Source organism: Fundulus heteroclitus, chromosome 23 (assembly GCF_011125445.2).
Source record: "Fundulus heteroclitus isolate FHET01 chromosome 23, MU-UCD_Fhet_4.1, whole genome shotgun sequence".
Classification (NCBI taxonomy): domain Eukaryota; kingdom Metazoa; phylum Chordata; class Actinopteri; order Cyprinodontiformes; family Fundulidae; genus Fundulus; species Fundulus heteroclitus.
Window position 1 is genome coordinate 1,141,497 of NC_046383.1, and position 22,849 is coordinate 1,164,345.

At 39.2% G+C, this 22,849-nt stretch overlaps 1 protein-coding gene across 1 annotated transcript; it reads right to left on the minus strand.

Moving 5' to 3' along the window:
- Positions 1-800: 800 nt before the first annotated feature.
- On the minus strand, positions 801-20,324 carry gpc2 (glypican 2). Its single transcript, XM_036127221.1, has 11 exons — positions 19,862-20,324; positions 18,225-18,383; positions 16,784-16,918; positions 15,610-15,785; positions 15,411-15,491; positions 14,238-14,403; positions 10,655-10,785; positions 9,340-9,486; positions 8,442-8,578; positions 5,347-5,519; positions 801-2,917 (listed from the first exon to the last, which is right to left on the minus strand). The coding sequence occupies exons 1-11, from the start codon at positions 20,037-20,039 to the stop codon at positions 2,640-2,642; spliced, it is 1,761 nt and encodes a 586-aa protein (XP_035983114.1). The 5' UTR covers positions 20,040-20,324; the 3' UTR covers positions 801-2,639.
- Positions 20,325-22,849: the final 2,525 nt, after the last annotated feature.

The window sequence follows — 22,849 nt, forward strand, 5'->3', positions numbered from 1 at the left end:
AGTGCAGACCATTGGCCATTCACTGACATTTGAATGATTTTGCTCAACCTGTGCATGCAATTCAGGCGTAATTAAGATTTGCCATGGCTGCACAGGCAGCTGAGGCAAATGGGCACTTGTGTTTTTTAAAGTGGATTTCAATCTAAAATCGTATTAAAATGGAATAGAAAATAGTTGTCTTTTAGTAACCTTTTTCCAAGTAAAAAGCACCATAAACACCCACAAAAGCAAATTTGGCCATTTTTTTCAATGAATGGGTTTATCTTCTGTTTGTGTTGCTGACAATAGACATAAAAATCTAGATAAAAACAATACAAAATGACTGGCCACGTATATTTAAGGAAAGTGTAACCTTGTCTTTTAATGGAATGTGATCTGTGATTTACAGATCACCTGTCTGCTAAATTTAGACTATTTTGTGTGTTAAATACAAATATTGCATGTCTACATTATTGCCAAATAAGCACAAATAAAATAATTTACAAGAAAATGATTTCTGCATTTGTAATCACCTTGATCATGTGACCGCTTCAAGGTCCCCACCAAAAGCTGAGATCCTCTAAAAGGCTTAAAGAAGTGATGTTTCACAAATTTATAAAGATAATTACTAGTAATGTAATTATCGTCTTCCTTATTTGTTTTTTGCATCTTTTAGAGTATAATGACACAAAGGTAGGATGTTAAACAATATAAATGTGTAATTGCCCTCATGTACCATCAGAAACATGTTAGATCCAAAAATGCAGGTTGTTTTAACTGTGTTTGCAGGTGTTTTTGTAAAATAGAAAGAAAGACAAATGTTTTCCTTCAGGTTTTTATTGAAGCTGAAAATATCACTGGTTTGATAACAAAAAACTTAAACAAAACAGTTACAACATGGAAAAAGTTGTGCTGTACTTTAACCTCGACAGGAATGTTTAACATATACAAACGGATGCTGCCACTCACTTATCTGGCTGCTGATCATCAAAAGCACATCATTAAAACACTTTTGTTTGTTTGTTCTGTAATTTAATACTGTGTGTGGTGAAGCAATGTACATGAGACCCCGCTTCTACTGGAAGGCTTTTATTACAAACTGACATTCACTTCTGACCTGCTGGTATTAGTGAGAGGAAATGAATTTGTTTTATAAGGAGCACTTTATTTTCCTGTTAAAATCTGATTTTTCAGTTCATTAACAGAAGTGTCCATTTGCAGCATTTATACATTCTTTTAAATCCTCAGTGCCTCTGCTCTTTTCTTTTCATCAACAGACTTTCAGTGTCTTTGTTTGGGTTGTCATTATGGGAAATATTCTTGAGTCCTCAAATGAGCCAACAGCTAGTTTAGCGTCTTTACCTCAAGATAAAATCCAAAAATGAAGGAACAATCAGGATTTGTTTGCAGCAGTATCCTATGTTTTAGTTAGTAAAGAATATAATGAACCACACTTACAACTTTCCTTGCTGAGAAATAGTTTAGCACATGCACATCCATTACATGTAATGACTTAAGGCTTGTATGTAATTTTTGCAACCCTTTGACAGCCAACCAATGCAACACTATCAGAAAAGTATGCTTCAATGACATCCCATAGGTGAAGCTTTTTGTCCACAGTGTCAAACCGAGCCGTTCTGAACACCATTTGAGCTAGTTTTCTTTGAAACCAATCGTTTGGTTTTTTTTTTCTAATAAATCAAGTTACTTTAGAGCTCACTATTGCGAGCATCCGTTGTTACTTTTAGAAGAGGGATATAAACATTACAATTAGAAACCCATCAGAGCTGGAACCTGAAAGCAGTGCTTCTTAAAAAGTCTGAAAAACTTGGCGTTCTTAATCTCAATTTGGAGAAGACTTTAACTATATTCTGAGATCATGATGATGAATGAACTTTGACTTTTCTCTATTTTTCCGCACACCTATTTTACAAAAAAATAAAAACACACAGCCATTCCCCTCAAACTCATGTACATCAACAGAATATTTTACAAATAAATAAAATAAAGTGTAATACTTTACATTCAAACTCAGCATCTTGTTTGGTTTAATGAGTCACATGTTTGTTTTTATGTCTAGAATCTAGGTGAACATGTAAATTAAAGCCCTCTGTCAGTCGAGAAAAAAATAAATAAAATCATTAATAGGCTTAAGGTCAAACTAGTAAAAGGAAGAGAAGTAGCAAACAGATGTCCTTCAACTTTTTTGCTGAAACAGTAAAAAGTGGAACCACTAATCTCTACTTCACAGACTAGTTCCAAACACTCAAAAAAAAAAGGTGCTAATTCACTTGACATTAAAATAATGATAAAAAAAAAATCTTTCAACTTTTCAGCAAAAAGGACTCCGTTCAGTATCAAATTCCATTAGGTCAAAATCTCACAAATGGCACTTAAAACCTAGCTTTATGTGTTTTTTTTTTTTTTTTACCTCAAAGTTGGGGATTGTTTTTTGTTGATTGGAAAGAGAGCATTTTTATTTTCATTTCTTTAGTGCAGTAAAAATGGGTTTTAATTATTGCTAATTTAGCCCGGTTATGTCTTATTTTTCTCGCTGGTAAACCCAAATGGAATGGCTTTTTAAAAAATTCATCAGAATGTGCTTAAGACGGCAGCATGACAGAAGCCTCCCTGTTTTACCTCCAGACTGTAATGACCAGCTATCTCCACCGGGGGGCAGCAACGACCACAAACTGCAAGGACAACAAGGGGACGAGGGAGAAGGTGCGCTGATGAGCAGAGGATCGGACCCGCCCGTGGCCGTTGTTCCTGTTCCATTTGGAGCCGTTTCTCTCACGGCCACGGGATGGTTTCACCGGCGTGGAGACGGGGTTGCGTGGGGGTTTGTTGTACGGAGGAGAGTACGGGCCGTAACCTGGCCAGTCATCGCTGTACCTTTCACCCTGATCTCCACCGCCTGAGCCACTGCCCTCCTCACCTGAAACAAGAGAGGGGAGCAATAGGAAAATACTTGTCAGTAAATTATGGAAATAATTGATATGCACCAGAAAGCCATAAGGATATTTTTTTTTTGCAGTCCCCGGAAAAATGACCACATTTTGTCATGATACGACCTGAAACTAGGGCTGGACGATATAGAAAAAAGCTTATCGATAAAATAAAAAAAAGCATATTGATCGATATCGATAATTATTGAAAATACTTAAAACCATGTTTTATGTGCAGCTCTGCCTGGACATTTTATGATGTTGCTAAATGATTTAATTGTAATAAAGAACACAAACACAGAATTCCAATTTAATCTTTATTCAACCAACTTTTTTAACCATAACAGAATTTTTTTTAAAGAAAAATAACTTGAGAGACCTGAGTTATGTTATTAAATACTGACAAAGAATAAACTAAAGTGACCAGAAAAGTGACCAAAATAAATATAACCAATAAATTAATAGAATAGCCTATTTAGTTGGGAATAAAACACTAGTTACTCCTCAGGGTCCATTCTATTTTTTAATTGAGAGGCTGACGCAGGGCTGAGGTCTGAGGTTGTGGCGTGTAAGGACACAGATTGTAGCTCATTTTGCACTGATTCCCCGCACTAGTTGCACAATTTAGGGAGCGCTGTTAGAGAAAAACTTGCGTCCTGAAACTTTATATCGCGGATCAAGAGTGGCAAGTAGTATTTTGAAGCCATGTTTTTCCTACTGCAGACAACAGCAGCATATCCATCACTATGAAGCACGTTACTGCATGCGTGATGTCCTTATGCTGCTTGGACGCTTTTTTATGTTATCACAGAGAAGGGAGCCCAATTTAGCTTGTTGTACCTGCTTTGTTTCAAAGTTGCAGAAAATTCCTAAGAAGATGATGCGGAGTCGCGCGGGGCTGCACACTGTAGCATCAACTAATATGATAGGCTAAGAGGAAGGAAGGAAAACTGTCTCTATGTCGAACTTTTATCTACCCTTTTCTTTTTTCCTATCGCGTCACACGCCAATCGCTCGATATATATTGTTATTGAATTATCGTCCAGCCCTACCTGAAACTAATGTCATAGATCAACAAAAAAAATACATAATTGAAAAGTGTGAAGATAAATGGTTTTAAAACATTTTTACAAATTAAAAATCTGAAATATGTGGCTTGTCCGTGTGTCCTGTCCGTTTTACTCCAATACTTAGCCTACTCATACTCGTCTTCAAAAAGACTACTGTATTTTCCGGACCATAAGGCTCACCGGATTATAAGGCACATTAAATATTCTTCCTATGTGTGCAATATATCACTCGCCCCTCCGCCTACACAGCTCTCTCCTGAGAGAGAGAGAGAGCTATCCATCTCTGTCAGGAGGACAGAGTAATTAGACTACACTGCCCTGTTACATAAGGCCAAAATAAACCTAACTTTTATATTGAATTAACATACTTGATTTATTGTTGCTAGCGCATATTCCAGGCGCGGGCTGCCTTACATGAATGCACTTCTAGTTTAGACATTACAGTCAAGCAGTCTTGCAGACAGCTCAGCGGGCCAATCAGGTGTACCGTAATGCTCCGTAATCCATTGAGTGCAGTGGCTTCGTTGCTTACCAAAGTCATATTACACATTTTAACGTTTTGTGCACATTGTACCACATAAAATCAGTCAGTAAGCACAAGTACAGTAATAAGGCGGACCATCAATTTTTGAGAAAAATCTAAGGATTTTAGGTGCACCTTATAGTCAGGAAAATACGGTACGTCATAACTGCAAACTTACAAAGACAAGTCCATCCACCTACTGTGCCAGGCTAGTTGAGGAGGTCATTAATATGAGAAGCAGCCAAAAAGCCTATGGTCGCTCCTGAGGAGCTGCAGATATTCCTAAATCATGTGGGAGAATGAGTTAGCGGGACAGCTATTAGTTGTGCACTCCACAAATGTGGCTTTAAAAGACCAGTGGGGAGAAGAAAACCATTGTTGAAAGAAAGCTGTAGGTTCTATTAGCAGTTTGCACCAAGTCGAGTCAAGGATGCAGCAAACATGTGGTAGACAGTTGCTCTGGTCAGATGAGCACAAATTTTTTTAACTTTCTGGGCAACAAGCAAAAATGCTAACAGCATGCTATGAGCATTTAGAGCAATAGCTCTAAATGAGAATTTATTTGAGCGATACCAATCTATGCATATTGCTATGTTAGAATGGAGCTGTCTAAGTCCAGATCTTAATCTAATTTCCAACAGTAAATACACCAATAGGAAAAACTTATGGGGGGGATTGGCCTCAGGGAGGCAGAGCGCGCATTACTTTTCCACTTTTTATTTGTAACTTCACACATAATCCCAGTAAAATACACTGAAGTTTTGTTTTTCTAATGTGACAACAAATGTTGAACACTTTTGTAAGGCGGTTTGAAAGGTAAACTCACTGTCTATAAAGTTCATGTCCTGTCCGTGTTCAGCGTGCCTCAGTTTGTTGGTCATCACCCTCAGATCCACAATCAGCTGTTTGGTCCTCACATCTGGATGGGCAACGTCCACCTCCACCTCTGGGTTGTTTATTTGGCTGGCGAGCCCGTTGCCTGTAACATCTGGCAGGTACCTGAACACACACAGTCATCCACAATCGTCTCATTCTGAAACAATCATCGGTGTCGTAGTCATTATTAGAGCTGATATTGAGTGAAAGCAAATTATTTCCTGTCTAGAATCACAGGAGCAACAAATCCTTACTTAAAATATCTCTTAGTAAAGGTTTAGTCCTCCCTATGTTGCATTATAAGGGATCACAATGAAGGAAGACACTTGACCACAAAAATCTAATGTATTTGTCTCTTTAAAAATAATGTTGGACAGCATCTGCCATCCCATGCATGAAGCTGTTGCAGAACTGGTGAGCTCCAGGAGTGACAGACTATTGATAAGCAATTATGGGCCAAACACAATGTTTAAGGAAGGATTTTTGTAAACAGTCTGGTGATAATAACAACCTGACAGTGAGCAGAGCCAGAAACAAAGTTTATAGAGTCAGCAGAAAATGGTAATTGTGAGGCCAGCAGCATGCAGAGCAATAACCAACATTTACAAGTTGACATCAAGTATTAAAGAGAAATGTTAATCTGCTTTATTATGAATGTTAAAGGTAATAGCTTTTTTTTTTTTTTGGCAAAACAAAAGCGAAACATCATTGGTTTAAACATGGCAGCCTCCATAAGCCCGCATCCAGCTCCTGATCAAGACCATCCCTCGGATAAGCAAAAACGTGCCATGACTGCTGTTAGCCGTCACAAAGAAACAAAGAAAATGTGCATAGGCAATAGCAATAGTTCGGGTTGGAATCACTTAGTGAAAAGTTATGTTCTCTGATGAAAATACATTTTGTGTTTCCTTTGGAAATCAAGGTCCCACAGTCTGGAGGAAGAGAGGAGAGGCACAGAATCCACGTTGCTTGAGGTCCAGTGTAAAGTTTCCACAGTCAGTGATGGTTTGGAGTGCCATGTCATCTGCTGGTGTTGGACCACTGGGTTTTCTGAGGTCCAAGGTCAACACAGTCTACCAGGAAGCTTTAGAGCACTTCACGATCCCTACTGCTGACCAACTTTATGGAAATGCAGATTTCATTTCCCAACACGACCTGGCACCTGCACACAGTGCCTGGTTTAAGGACCATGGAATCTTTGTTTTTAATTGGCCAGCAAACTCACCTGACCTTAACCCCATATAGAATATGCGGGGTATTGTGTAGAGGAAGATGTTATACACCAGACATAGCCATGCAGAAGAGCTGTAGGCCACTATCAGAGCAACCTGGGCTCTCATAACACCTGAGCAGTGCCACAGACTGATCGACTCAATGCCACACTGCAGTGTGAAAGGAAAAGGAGCCCCAGCTACGTACAGAGTTCTGTACATGTTCATACTTTTCATGTTCATTCTTTTCAGTTAGCCGACATTTCTAGAAATCCTTTTCTGCGGCTGCCCGGCTTGGCTTAGGAAAGAGATGCTGGAATGTTGTTTGCCTAAAGCCGCATTTGTTTCATCTTCGTTAAAATGAAAGGTGGACACAGTGATCGTGGCAGAGAAAGATCTGAACAAAGACCAACTAACAGAGACAGTGTGGGAGCCCAATGTACTGAAACTTTAAACAACACATGGAAAAAGACTGAGCCAGAAACTAATACGTTTGACGACATGTGAAATACAAACACAACATATGGAATGAGACAACAGGTCTGCCAAGATGCATTGATACGGAAACTCTGCAAATAGCAACATGATAACAAACGTGTTTGGAGCATAATGGGAGATGCTTCCTTATATTGCTAAATGTGTTACCTTTCACTGTTACGAGTATATATATATATATATATATATATATATATATATATATATATATATATATATATATATATATATATATATATATATATATATGCTTATAATCAGCTATGTACATGCTGATTCTGACTCCTACATACTGTAGCTTTTCTAGCAGCTCTCCATTTGTTTATGAGGCAGATTCATGTATGTGGTGAATACATTTCTACATAGTTTAAACTGGTATATAATGTTACAGAAAGATTTCTATACTAACTTACTATAAGTATATATTTATTTTCTCTAGCTATTTATCTTTTATTCCTGTTCGTTTTAGCAGAATTTCTTTAAGTTGAGGCATGATGCTTTTTGAGCTATTTTGACTTACTTGATGTTGTCTGTCAGGTTCTGTCTAAGAGTTTTCTTGATTCTACAGATCAGGCAGTAATCACACCTGGGTATGTTTAGTGAAATTAAACCGAGAAGGGACCAGGTTGGTTTGGATAGCTTTTTATTCTCTTAATAAAAATAAAACATACTTTGGAAGCTGCTCTTTGTATTTACCCAGGTTATCTTTGTCTGAGATTGAAATGTGTTGAGTGATCAGAAACTTTTGGTGTAAGGAAGAAGCAAAAACAAAATAAATAAATAATAAGACGAAGGTTATTTCAATAAGCCAGTTTAAGCAAATATCCATCCATCCATCCATTTTCTGACCTGCTTAATCCCTCATGGGGTCACGGGGGTTGCTGGTGCCTATCTCCAGCGTTCGTTTAAGCAAATAATGATGTAAATACATGTAATTTATTTAACAATTTAATTATAGCAGAGTAAAACTTAACACCAGCAAATCTGGCTGCTGTCCTAGTTCTGATTAGAGCAGCTAATTTTGGTGTATTTGGACTCACTGTTGCTCTATCATCACACACGCTTTCAAGGAGACTTCATTTTCCTATCTCAGAAATACATACGGGTCCCAACAGTGTCTTATAATCTGGTAACCTGGTACCTTGGCTGGATCTGTGAGCATAAAGCCAAGCTGCCTGCAGAGAGCATGTGGGTGACTGGTGGAGGCTAAAAAAAAAATATATTCTCCTCCATCTGTTGCACCTTTGCACCGTTATTGCTTCGCGCTCTCCTCCGCTGCCTATTCCTGAAAGCACCCCACCTTCGTCACCTCCATCCGCTTCCCTCTGATCTTGCTCACCTCCCCCGGGTCTGCCCGTTCCAGCAGCGGTCCTCATTAGTGACGTCGGCAGCCATCCTCTCATCGTTGCAGATGGTGTGTGGGAGGGACACCCAGAAGCCTCGCATGGGCCTCAGTCGCTCCTTCAGCTCGGTAACCTGTGTGGAGGTGGAAGGAAACTGGGAATGATTCAGACTTGGTTTTTGAAGTATCCGTCTTTGTTCGGCTGCCCGGAGGAACCGTGTGAGGTACTGATTGTGGGCAATGTGAAAAGCAGACGTTAAACTGTTTCCGATTACGCCACACGTACTTTCTTGGAGATATATTTAAAATGCTAACACCTCAATGCTCGTCCTCCTTTTGTACGTGTTTGAAGTCTTTTGTCTTGAAAGACCAAGGGTCCAGCTCTGATTGTTAGTCTTTTATTGCCATTTTTTTTTTTTGATTTGTGGAATTTATTTGGATGTCGTCCTAATTTCAAATCTAATGTTATATGGAAAAAGCATTATTATTGTTTACAGCTTTACTAATCATCATTGTTTACAAATACTAATCATATTTTTATACTTATTTTCTTATCTACTTCTATTTGATCCACTGTATAAACGAGGACACACTGTATAAACCTGATGCACCTTGTCCTACTTTTGGCACCTTCTTCTGATTACTAATTACTGAGCTGATGTGACGTGAATTTCTCCAATGTGAGATCAATAAAGCCTATCTTATCTTATCTTATCTTAAATCAGGATTTTAGCATTTTCAGTATACTGATTAGGTTGTCTGCTCACCAAGTTCAGTATTTGGCTTTAAGGTTACTAATAAAGAAAAACTATGAATGTTTAGTGTATTCTCAGCTGTCTGCAGCTGGGCTAATACAACAGTTAGTCCCTGCTGTCATTTTTTTTTTTCCACTCACCAGCCGGTCCAGGTTGGTGCCTGCAGCTGTGGTGGGTTTCTCCTCGGGGGTGTAGGTGCGGAAGGGTCTCCTGTTGCCCCCCGACTCACTAGGTGAACGTTTGTTACGTGCCGGAGCTGGCCGGGGATTTCCACAACCTTGGAACACCTAAAAGGAAAGAAAATCAGCAAACACGTACAGTACGTGCAATGAAAATGTTCAGATTTCCTACTGCTGCAAGGCCATGTAACAATATTTCTATATTATGCATTTACTGTGAAGCTTGCTAGATCATAGCTTGATTCCACAAACCATTTTCCACAAGCTTCTTCAACTACATTTTTATTATTACCACTAATTTGCATTGCATTGCTGTATTTAAATAAGAAAAACTGCGTGGGTTCCCGCATCCAAAAACTGTTTTCCCAAAGCGTCAATTTAATCAGGATGTGACATTAATCCTTCAAGTACACCCACATGCAGCAACCAAGAGAAACCGAAGGATGCTCTTTTTTTTAAGCACAGAGAAAGCCAAAACTTAAAGAAAATAGTGTCTTTTTGCATTCGTATCTCAGTATCAATCAGTACATCAGTAAATAGTAAAATAATATTACCAACATGACAACAGATGTTATTCAAATGCTATCAAAATGATTAAGTAATATAATCTATGCAAAGAAGGAGAACATCTTTACATATCACATAAGATTGTTGCTTTCTGGAGAATCTAAACCAAAAATGAGGCGATTATTTTCTCTTTCCCAAAGCTTTTTTTTCCCCTCCACATGCATTCTAGAAAGATTGTAATTAAACAATGAAACAATGTTAAAGCAATATATTGAATGCTAAGAAAAGTGGATGATTATATTTATGAACTCTCAAAGGGTTGTCTTAAATATCTTTGGTCAACGGGTCCATTTTCAAATTAGGATAAAGCAGAAATCACTGCATCAGAGTTTATCAGGGGTCAAAGCGCACCAAGGTTAGGGGACTCAGTATTTATTCAACTCTAATTGCTTCAGGTATTTTCCTTGTTTCTAATAAAAATGTTGCTGCAGCCTGAACCAGACAGAAGTGGAGACTTCTCTTGAAACTTTAGTACTGTACTTACACAACTCCTCAGACAAAAATAAATAAATAATAATTACGTCTTACTAATAAAAAACTGTGTGGTTCAGTTTGTCATATCTATGCAATTTCCATGACTAGTGTGTTTTTGAACAACGAAGGAGGACCACACTTGCTAAGGAGCTCAGGGACCCTTTTCATTACTGACTGCAGTTCTAGTTTAATAAAACTATAAATGCAATTGTCTAATGATTCTCATTTTCCTTACCTTGCTGGAGATGCTCACACTGTTCTCCTGCATGTGCATAATGGCCTCAGACACTTTCACAGAAATGGAGTCCGCTGCGAGCTCAAAGTTAAACGGCCCCTCCAGCTTCTCAGAAACCAGATAGAGAGCATCTGAAAGAAAGAGCGAGGCAGGAAGGAAGAGAAACTTTACAATGAAACCCAACAGCCACGTTTTCAGAATATGATGCATGTGAAAGACAGCTTTCTTATTGTAAGGTCAAACAAATGTAGAGGGGATGGCTCGCTGTGCCTGGATGGAGTCTAACAATTAAATAAAAAAATTAAACAAATATAAAATGCATATTTAATTCATTTTAGTTTTACATTTTCGGGTTTAGTTTAAATGTGTTGGGGGGTGTCGTTAAACTGCAATCATATAAGGAGGAGAATGAAAAAAGACCAGGTTGAGGGTTTAGAGCGATCATATGGAAAACCTAAAATGAGTTTGAGTGTTTTTTAATACATAAAAAGGGATGCAAGCTCATGTATAGGTTTGATGAAGGGGAAAGGCAAAGGCAACGGGACCGATCAGCTGTGACGGCGCAGAGAGGCATGAATGATTAATGGAGGAATTTCTTAGGGGGAGAAGAAAGTGGGAATAAATGAGCGACAAGGGCACAATAAAAGACTTCTAGCTTTTGGTCCGTCCAGTATAATTATGTTAATGAATTGAAAAGCTGCCGAGAGTAATTTGGCAACTGACATATTTCATTGTAAGGGTATTAAGTTGTGAATGCTTTAGCTGAAATCCATAATCTCCCTCACCTAGAAACCTAAAATGCAGCTGAGGTCAAACATCAGCGAACAGCGGGGCACAGCTTGCAGGGTGACATGAATTCATTGTGCCGAAGCAAATCTGCAGCACTAATAGTAGTTTAGCAATTGACAACCTCTGGCACAGAAACGTTATTGCAGCAATCAGCTATCAGTCTCAACAGATTCAAATGTCAAAATGTAAAAAAATAAATCTCTCAAGGAAAACACATTAAAAAAGGATAGAAAAATAAGTTGTAGCCTTCAGAAGCCATTTCTCCTATAATAACAAATGAAGTTGACATAATATGTTCTGGTTACCATCATTTTGGGGTACCGGTTATTTTTCCCCTTCACCATTTCACATCTCCAATTTGACAGATTTCAGAATAGTTCTCATAAAAAAACTATACAAAGAAAAAACATAATGACAAAGTGAAAACTTTGTGATTTTCAGACCCTTTACTATGAGACCCAAATTCGGGCTTAGGTGTATTTGATCTTAAATGATCAGTTTTGAGAGACTACAACTTCAACTTGTGTCGAGTCCGCCTGCAGTACGGTTAATTGATTGAACATGACCAGAGCAAAAAATCCATATAAGGTCTCACAGGTGACTCTGCAGAACAGAGGGGAAACAAAGCAAACCCTAAAAAAAAAACTGTCTGTAGACCTTAAAGACCGGATTGTACGATGGCCCAATCGGCAGAAGCATGCAAAAAAAACAAAAAAAAAACACGTGGTCCCTTCCCTTGAGATAAAACAACCATCCAGATCATCTTGAACCATCCTACTACAGGTAACGCAGTCCACCAATCAGACTGAAGCCACTCCTCACTAAAAATGTAGTGAGTAGTAGATCGACTCAAATCTTGTCAGTTCAGGAGAAAGAAAGTTGTTTGTTGTTTGTAATTCTTTACTATCAGGAAGTCCACAAAATGCAGTTCAAAGGCTTCCAGTGATACAAAATGCTATTGATAAAATTAACAACAGGGATAATATTTCTCCTATTTTATCTTCCCTGATTCCCTGATTACCCCGTATATTCCTAACAGAGCACTTCGCTCTCAGACTGCAGGTCTGCTGGTGGTTCCTAGAGTCTCTAAAAGTAGAAGATTAAGACTAATCTTAAAACTTTCCTTTTTGACAAAGCTTATAGTTAGAGTGGCTTAGGTTACCCTGAGCTATCTCTATAGTTACACTGCTATAGGCTTAGGCTACTGGAGGACATCAGGGACTATTTAAACCTTTAACTTTGTGTTCTCTGTCTTTTTTCTCTTCATAGTAGGTACACCTGGTCTTTCAGCTGTGACATCATCCAGAGAAAGCAGATCATCCACTATTACTCTCCAACATAGAAAGGATTCCTGGATCAGTGTGTTCTTCTCTGCTTTTTTGTGTCTCTGCTCTCTAACCCCAAGTCGGTCGTAGAAGATGACCGCTCACACTGAGCCGGGTTCTTCTGGACGTTTTCCTCCCTGTTAAAGGGGAGTTTTCCTCTCCATTGTCGCTTCATGCATTCTGAGTATGAGGGATTGCTGCAAAGTCATGGACAATGCAGACGACTGTCCACTGTGGCTCTACGCTCTTTCATGAGAAGTGAATACTGCTTCTCAAGACTCCATGCAATCTGCTGGGGTTTTCTTAGACAGGAAACAATATGGTCAATCTGTCTGATTTGACTTTGTAACGTGCCTTGAGATGACATGTGTTGTGAATTGGCACTGCATAAATAAAGTTGAATTTACTTGGTTCAATCAAACTGAAACAGACAATTCTGGTCTAAACTACAACTTTAATGTCTTACACATGTCAAATGACAAACATCATCACTGCTATGTAGCACGGTGGAATGTTTTTTGAAACCGGAATTGAGCCACTAGTTAGCAATAAGGGCTTAATAACAACAGTCAAATACTGAGATTTTTCAAGAAAACTTGCTTCAGGACCAGCCAGTGAATATCCTTCAGTGGGCCAGCCAGAGCCTGGACTTAACTCAAATCGAAAGTCACTGGAAAGATCAAAAATGAGCATCTACCAAATCTGTTCATCCAACAAGACTGAGCTAGATGTCATCTACAGCAAAGAGTAGTATAAAATAGCCCAACGCATGTGTGACATGCTTGTAAAGCCATAATCAAGTAGGCTGATACTGCAGCCAAAGAAGCTTTAACAAAATATTAAGCGATGGATCTCAATACTTCTGTATGTAGAACGTTTAAAATGTTAAAATTTCTTGGAAATTTACAAAAATATTGAAAAACACATTTTCAGTCTGTCCTTAAGGACCATGTGGTGCAAATATTTGTTATGAAAAGTATACTCAAATCAGATTTAGAAAAACTCTGTTAAATAACAAAACATGCAGAAAGTTAAGGAATGTGAACAGTCCTGGTGATACTGCACTCTATAAGACTCAGAACCACAATAAATTAAACTAGGGCTTGATACAAAGTTTTCAGAAAGTATTATACAACTGAAGTAAACGATCTTTTAGCATTTTATGATAATTTCTCTCTAGATTCCATGAAAATACTAAACTGCAAAGAAAAATAAACTGCAATTTATTGAGTTTCTGGGTGGGAAAAGGGTTGCTTATGAATGCGTCATGGGAGTCGAAAGGGAGAGAAATGTGGTACAAACTGAGACGTAACGTTCACTTTGCAAATATGTCTTTTTAGTATAGAGTAACAGATCATTAGTTCAAATGTAACCTCTTCACAAATACTTCCTATTTCTATAGATCTTAGAAAGATGCCAGGATATCATGTCACATCCTTATAAAAGCTTGAATTTGTCCCTGCACCCACCTATGAAATTGTTCCATTCTGAGTCCAGTTCAGCCTGATTGGCTAAGCAGCCCTTCATCACGTTAAGGCACAGCGAGTGGCAGGGCCGCAGAAAGGGCAAGCCTCGACACAGGGGGCAGTACCACTGACGCATAAGGCCACGCACACACTCTGAATCCGCTGTTAACTGGAAAACAGAGCAAAGGAACACGAAAATACAGCGTATCAACAGAGGAAATGAAAAACAATGACTTTTTGCAGGTTTGCACCTCCAAGTGTGGGGGGGGGGGTCTTCTGTTAGAAAATAATAAACCAAAAACTAAACTATAAACTTAATAGAAGTCAATCTTCTGTCATTTTGCAGTACATACATGCTGGTAATGTGTTGGTTTTCTAGGGTAACTTATCCTTGAATATGATTACATTATTAGATTTAGGTATTCATTCTTTCCACACGCATGTATGACTAAAAATGTGTTTGTCTAGATCAAAAAAAGCTATCCTTTGGTTTTTTCCAAGCATGTGCATGCAACATATGACAACAATAAGGATGGAATATTCCTTATTAAATAGTTTTTTTGTCGATAGACTGCAAACTATGCGCTTTTTGTCCAGCATTTTGTGTGAATGCCCTGTTGTAGAAAAATGTGTTACACTTAAAATGTTTTTGTTTTTTTCAGTTTAAAATTTTAAAATGTCCTATAGTATGGATATATTGTTCAATTCTATTTTGAAGAGTATTGTTGCTTTTGTTGCTCTAAACAAATTTAGTTTAGCTGTACTGGAGGCCAAAATGCCACTTAGGGTTGTAAAACGTTGCCAATCCTGAGGTCTGGACCATAATGGGTATAAAAAAGAACAAAAGATGAAAAAACAACAGATGATCAATACAACAATTTACTGAGATTTTAAGCTTTTTTGGACTTTTTGCTTGTTAGAAATATTATGTTCTTACATAATTTGCAACAAACAAAAATAATTAGTTTAAGTAAGAAAGCTAAGTGTTTTGCTTGTAAAACTGCAGGAAATAAACAGCCTTTAAAGAAGCTATTTCAGTAAGTGGCTATTCTTAGAAACAAAAGCTGTCTTTGCTTTATGCTGTGAGTGAGATTAAATTTTTTTTTATTACAAACTGCCGCTGCACTTGCCAAGGAAAGAGAAAACTAATCTGGGACTAAAGATGGAGCCCCTCACCTTTGTTGCTGTATTCACAATATCCCGACCAAAAGCCAGGCCCTGAGATAGAGCTCTGGCAGCTATGAACGCTCTGGACACCTGAAACACACAACCAGACATTGTAATCAAACCAATTAGTGCCCAATTTTTATTCTACTGAAACAAGTTTCTAATATTTTGGGGATTACCGGAACATTCTGCACACACACACACACACCTGCACTCGAAGTTTGTGAGGCACATCTCCAAAGGGCTGCAGCTGCTCAGCGTGTTTACTGACACACTCCAGGTAGTCGTCACCGAACTGATACTGGGGGTTGACCAAGGAGAAGACTCGCTCCACAACTCCGGACCAAAAGTCTGAGAAAACTTCTGTCAGACTCACACTTCCCCCTGAGGGCAAAAAAAAGGGCAACAGAAAATTAGGGGGAAAATGTGTCATCAGATTAAAAATGATTTATCACCAATTGATAAATGGAAATCTTTTTTTAATCTTACTTTTGCGTGTAATGTCTTCAGTCTGTCTACTTAAAGGTTGTAATAAATTTGTATTTACCAGTGTCCTTTCCTGCTGGGCTACATGTAATACAGTATTTAGAATGACAAATATCACAAGGCTCATTTAGACTTAGTCCAGGAGACTGATTGATCCACTGTCAGTGACTCAAATGAGACAAAATTAGGGTTAAATTATTAGTTAAAAAGGCTGGAACAAAAGTGTTGTTCTCATGCCTATGCAAAACAAAATCTAATATCATTTAGAGCTCAACATATGATACACGAATGTGAAATCATTACAAATATTTGCTGTTGTTATTTATTTTATTTGTATGCCCACTATAATATGGCGTGACATCCGGTCTGCTCGGGATACCTGTCGGTCGGCGCACATTATGAGTCTGCGACCGTGCAATCTGCAGTCGGGGGGGAAAAAAACGGCCTCAAATTAGCCAAACATGTTGCTTGGCAGACAGAGACAGGTTGACTAAGCAGGCGACAGCCTGCAGATGGACTCGCCAGCGAAGGGCTGTCGTGCCAAAAAAAAAGAGCGATACGGCACAGAATTAGAAACAGTCTGGCATCTGTGGGAATTTTCCTCCCTTTCTTTTTCACCCAATTCCACTCGGCGTGCCAGCGCTCCTCAAAAAAAAAAAAAAAACACAAAGCTGGTTCTTTACTGCTGCCCACGGAGACTGAGGATTTAATTAAACTGCAGTTTAGCAATGAATTATTTCAGGTACTCTGCAGATTGCTTCTACTATCTTTAGCAAGCCTATAATCAACGTTAACACCTCGCTGCTGTTTTATTTTCAGATTACTTTCTGAAGATGTGCTGAATGTATGAGACAGGGGCCAGGTGGACAGAGAATGGGGATAATAAGGATAATAACCGGAATAATATCTCCGAAGCTCCACGAACAGCTCCTGGAAGACGTGTGTGTTCTGAGTGAAGAGCCGGCCGTAGGTCTTGGTAAACATCTGGTTCATTGACTTCTCGGAAAGGTCTATAAGCTCTCTGAAGAACTCTGCACAGACACGGGAAGATTAAACACAACGAAACCCACATTTACTTTTTATGTTAGACATTATTGTTACATTTCTGTATAGGCGGTCCATCACCCCCTCTCTATGCCACAAGACTATCAGCTTACAAGGACATAAGATCCTGAACTGCAGTAAATAACAACGCATACTCTATTAAAAATCTGCCTTCAAGGCTCACATCCAGTCTCCCACTCCTTAAGCATCTTCATATGACTCATCAGACATTATATAAAAGTGTGAGGGTTTAAAAAAAAGAGAGAGAAGTGATAACAGTCCACGGCAGGTAGGAGGGGAAGTGTAAATTCGGCTGGTGAGCCGGCTGAAACAGAAACCTGACGCATTACAATCTGAATTCCCCACAAAGAGAGCTGAATCCTCTTCAGTGTAGAAGCTCATTAAAACGATTTCCAGATGCGTCAAATTTTACTCAAGAAGGTCAGTTTACAGGCTGTGGTTGGAAGTACTCAGACTGAGGCTGGCTGGATAACACATGTTATGGTGAAGTCATTGTGGTTCATTCAAAATAGTTTAAATTTACGACAAGAAATCTGCAGTGCAGGTGTGGGGGTGGGGGTGGGGGGGTGGGGTGTTATTAGAGGTGAGAAAGCGTCTGATCCAAAACTGATTGGTCTATGTAAAGCCTGAACACATGTGGCAACTAAACCGGAGTTTTGTTTATTCCTTAAATGTCTTTCGGAGTGCAGATAGTTTTACGTGTGACTGAATGGAAATTAACACTAAAAAGTCCTAATGGGGTTTTCTAGCTGACCCTTATCGCTTTTAAAGCTATCAAAAGGGAGGACGACAACAAATGTCAGCTCAGGTACTTTACAAGACACCCCCTATTCAAATCATATGCAGTTACATAGAAATATATAGTCAAATACATCTAATTCTTACCAATACAATCCAACCTCAGACACAATCCTATACAGTCAAATTCAGTTGGTAAAAATTAATTCATCTAAGGAAGCCTGAAAGTTGTAAGTAGTCATTAGTTTGGCATCAATCCTTCATCCTGAGCAAGTATGAGGCGACAGTGGGGAGGACTCTCCCTTTAAAACGGTGGAAAACTCCCATAGAGGCAGACCAACAGCTGAGAGGAAAAAAATAAAAATAAATAAATAAAAAAAACACACACAGAAATACAACAAAGCAGTAAATAATTCAGATGCACTTAAAAACCCAGCAATAGGTGGCTTTTTTTTCTCCTTGCTTAAAAGACAAATATTTTTCCGTCAATCTACTTTAAAAGCAGAAGGACCTCATGTTATATTCTCCTCTCACCGTCAAAGCGGCGGTGTCTCTGGGTGAAGGTGGTCAAGAGGAACTGGCTGTTGTCTTCGATGGCTTTCAGGAAGTCCCTCTCACTCTGCAGGGACAGTGTCTCCTCCATCTGACTGGAGCAGCAGGTATAATCCTGAGGACAGAGTCGCAGGTGCTCACCTGAACACCAGAACGGACGGCAAGGTTACGGCACTGATTCAACGCTATTTGAATAAAACAAGATTGGTCAAAGAGAAAATTACATGTTCCTGCTTGTCACCTATAATTACAACTACCTTGTGATGACCTTGCTAGCATCACATGGCCATTTTTTTTTTTTTGTTAGGGGGAGGAGGGGTGAGCTTAATTTTACTTCCCATTTATGGGTTCATTTGATAGGGAAATCTAATTAAAGATAACACTGTGGGAGGAAATTGCAATTTATCAGCATGAATTATTCAAATTTAAATTTTCGGTCTTTGTCAGCTGAGGTCTGGTCATCTTTCTTTTGGTAATAACATCTGAAAACATGAGCCAACCAGGAGAAGGCGGGGGGTAACACACAGTGCCCAAAGAGCAGAGAAGGTTTAAATCTTTGTTTCTGCAGTATAATTGCACCCGACATGAATATTTGGTTGTTGATACATTGAAAAGTGTCTTTCCCCACTCCTCCCAGCCTGACGTTCCCCTCTGTCTCTTTTGTTCTCCGTGCGGCTCACCGTCGGCCCATTCTCGTCCCTGTATTTCCATTTCTGAACTGCCTCCCTTCATCCCTCTCCCTCTCTCCTGGCCATCTGCTCCCCTGGCCCACGGGACAGCCAGCCAAAGACTCAGGCGGTGATAGCCCAGCACACAAAATCAATCAATTCAGCGGTTGCCTCACACACTGAGTTGATTTGCCATGAAATAAATGCCCTGCAAGCAAACATTTTTTTTTCTCCCTTTTTACCCACGATTAATTACAAAAGCACTTTAATGTCTGTGTGGGAGTATAGCCAAGCAACGATTTACAGGCATGAGGCTATGGCTACAAAAAGCAGACCCATGCATCTCTGCATGAACCATTTGTGCTTCTTTTTGTTGTTGTTGTGATTTTAATCTAAAAAAATAATTCCTAGTATCCCTTTACCAAAAAAAAAAAAAAAAAAAAAAACTTGAAATCATTTCCAAATGTGCTTGTATGAATCATTTGATGCTGATTATCACCACCAGTGAACAGAGTCCATATATGGGCTGCATGCATGCACGGATTTAACAGTGGGCCAGAGCAAAGACTAATTAGGGGCGAGGTTCTTTGTTGCACCGGTGTTGGCAATTTGCTCATCCCCTTAATCATCCTATTTAAACCCCGCAGAGGGGAGGACGGGGCGGGTGTAATTTGTTTAAAACAGCATTGCTTCATCTCTCTTGAGGAAAACTAATCCTGATGTTCTGGTGTTTTTTTTCCCCCCTCTCTCCCTTTCCCCTTGTGAGTCAAAATATCCTTTGTGAAACACTTTCTCATGCAGATTTTAACTATATTGGGTTAGAATGAGATTTAGTAAAAGCCATATCTGACTCCCCTGTGTACCATTTCAGATTTATTCATTCTAAGGTAAACTATGGAGGAGGCTGCGCCCTTGTTCCAGGGCGCATGGCGGTGGGACTGTTCGTCTTACCGGAGATCTGAGTCACAGGAGCGGTGCTGGTGCTGTACCCCTTCTCCGAGTACACCTGCCGGGTGTCAGCGCAGCTTCTCCCCGCGGCACCAGCGGGGCTCCGGTTCCCCGACAGGGCAGCGACGGCGCAGAGCCAAACCAGCAGCCGCGTCTCCATCCTCATCGCGGGACTCCACATGAAAAGAGGCGACCCCCGCAGCAGACGGGTGGGTGGGTGGGTTCACAGAAGAGCGGAGAGATGCGCGCAAAAGTGGAAACTATGAACGGGATCCAAAATCATTAGCCTTAGAAAGTAGTCATTGTGTTCCCGATCAACATCCGGTCTGGGTTTTTGTTTCTACATCACTTGTTTCCATGGTGTTCCCCTGTATCTTTTTTTTTCCCTTCCTGGGATACCCGCTGCTGCGCGTAAACACAGGAGGAGAATGAATGAGGAACTCCTCGCCCGACTTTACCATAATCTGACGCGCCACCTGTCAAACCCCAAACACTTCACCATAGCCACACCGGAAAAGGGATTCCCTTCAAAATAAACTCGAACAGCACTTTAGATCTTTAAAGCTTCTGCTACTAAAAATGATCCATACCTCTTAAATTCACATTACAGCAACAAACCTGTGTACTTAATTAGTATTTGATGTGATAGACCAATGCAAAGTACAGCTTAATTCTAACAGAAAAGCGAAATGATACATACTTTCATTTTTGTCCTAGATAAAACCATGGCATGCTTTTGAACACAGCCTCCCATTAAGTCAATCAATTGTAGAACCTGTAAAGACTGTGGGTCTTATAGGGTATGTTGCATGCAGCTTTGTGTCTAAATTTTCATTTAAACTGCATTGTCCGGCGTCCTAGATGGAGAGCTTCTGTGAACAGCTGTTTAACAAGTCGTGCCACAGATTCTCACTTGGATTTAGCGCTGAGCATTAAAAGGACAAATCTAACACATGATTAGGCATTTATTTAAATCACACAGTAGCTTTAGCTGTGAGGGGTTAGTTCCTCTGGTGAACGGGCTCAAATGCGTTAGGCTCTTAGTCTGTGTGCATGTTTCCCATGATTGCTCTGTTTGACTTCTTTTGTCTTCCTGGTTCTTGCTAAAGAAAAGCATCCCCACACCACGAAGGTGCCGTCATCACGTTTTCCTGTTACGATAGCGTATTCAGATTTTTGTGCAGTACCACATGTTAAAAAAAGAGGATGTATAAAAAAAAAAAGTCAATGTTTTTGTCCCTCATTTCAGAAAATTAAACTCGTACATTATATAAATTCATTATGCATGGAGTAAAATGGATCAAGAATGTATTTGTTCACATGCAAAACTAAATGTCTTAAAATTACAATGCATAATACTAGATTCAACATTTTTGATGTGTAAATGTTATGTAATGGCCATTTTATGGCCTATTGTCACAGGGAAGACAGAAGACAGTCGTTGACCAGCAACTGAGGGTCATTGCTAAAACAAAACTGGTTGTTCAGAGTGCTGTATTCAAGCATATTCATAGAAAGTTAAGTGGAAGGAAAACTTGTGGTAGGAAAAGATGCACCATCAACAGGAAGAAGCACAGCCTTGAGGAATGTCAAGCAAAATCCCTTAAAGAATTTGGGGAAGCTTTTTAAGGTGTGGAATGAGGCTGAAGTCAGCACATCAAGAGCCCCAACACACAGACAAAAACCTAAACATGGGCTACAAATGTCACAATCCACATCTCCGGCCGCTTCTGAACTAGAGACAATGTCAGAAGCATCTTACCTGTGCTAAGGAGAGAAAAAAAAACTTGACCACTCAGTGGTCCAAAGTGCTCATTTCATATGAAGGTATAGTTTGAGTTTCAGTTGGAAATCAAGAGCAGGACAAAAGACACCAGGTCAAACAATGCAGATGACCTGAAGGCCATGTTTAGAGCAACCTGCACTTCTATTACATGGTGTAATGGATTTTTAGATGTACCTGTACACCTTTTTTTTGTGTCAAGGCCATATAATTAAATTTTCTCTTCTGAGCAGAGAATCTTTGTCATTTTAATTCTGACATTGTATGTTTGTTTCTTTCTAAAAATGCAAAACTTATGTAGTTTATGTACTATAGTTTTTTTTTTCTTCCTATTTACAGCTATTCAAACTTCTCCACAAGCTAATCTGTCTGGTGTGTTATTTTGTCTTCATGTTTCTTTTTGTTCATCAATATTCCCCATGAAACTTCTGAGGCAACAGAACAGTTGGAATAACAATATTGCAATTTACTTATAAAGGTATTTGGCTGCACTGGATTTTATTCAGGGGTATTATAGTAAAGGGGGCTAGTGGCAATGAAAGTTTGCAGTGCTCAAATTTCAAAACCCATGTAATTCCCCTCCCAGTTATATGCTGCTTGGGTCATTGTGTGCAACACAAAATCCCATTAATATGCAGATTTATTTTAATTTTATTTTCTTTAATGAAAAAAGTGAAAGCTCAAAGCACAACTTAGGCATTTATTGCAAGTCACCATAGGTCATTTGAGCAGGCATAGTGTAAAAACAAACCCAGGAGTCTCCTACTGTTCTACGTTTTAAATTTATTTATGCTGTTTTAAATATGCATTATAACACACATTTTCTGAATAAGATGTAGTATTACTAAGCAGAAAATAAACCACGAACGTCATATTTAGAGCTGATTTCATGGTGGCGGTTCAATTTCATAAGCAAAGGTTAATTTGAAATACGGAACACTTATTTTGAAAATCAAACCGGAAGCAGCTTTTCAGCCTGGTTCAAAGAACAATGGAAGCTGGGAGAGAGAGAAGAAGCCGAAAGAGGAAAGAAAAGATGCAGAGCCCCTGAACACCAGCCCGCCCTCCCTCTATTTGTCAAAAACTTGGCAGTAAAACACAACTTTAATTATCAAACAGCCCAATAAAATGAATATAATACTTAGATAACTACTAAGTTGCAAAAACTTGTCAAACATCGAGTTTCCAACGAACTTGTACGAAACCAT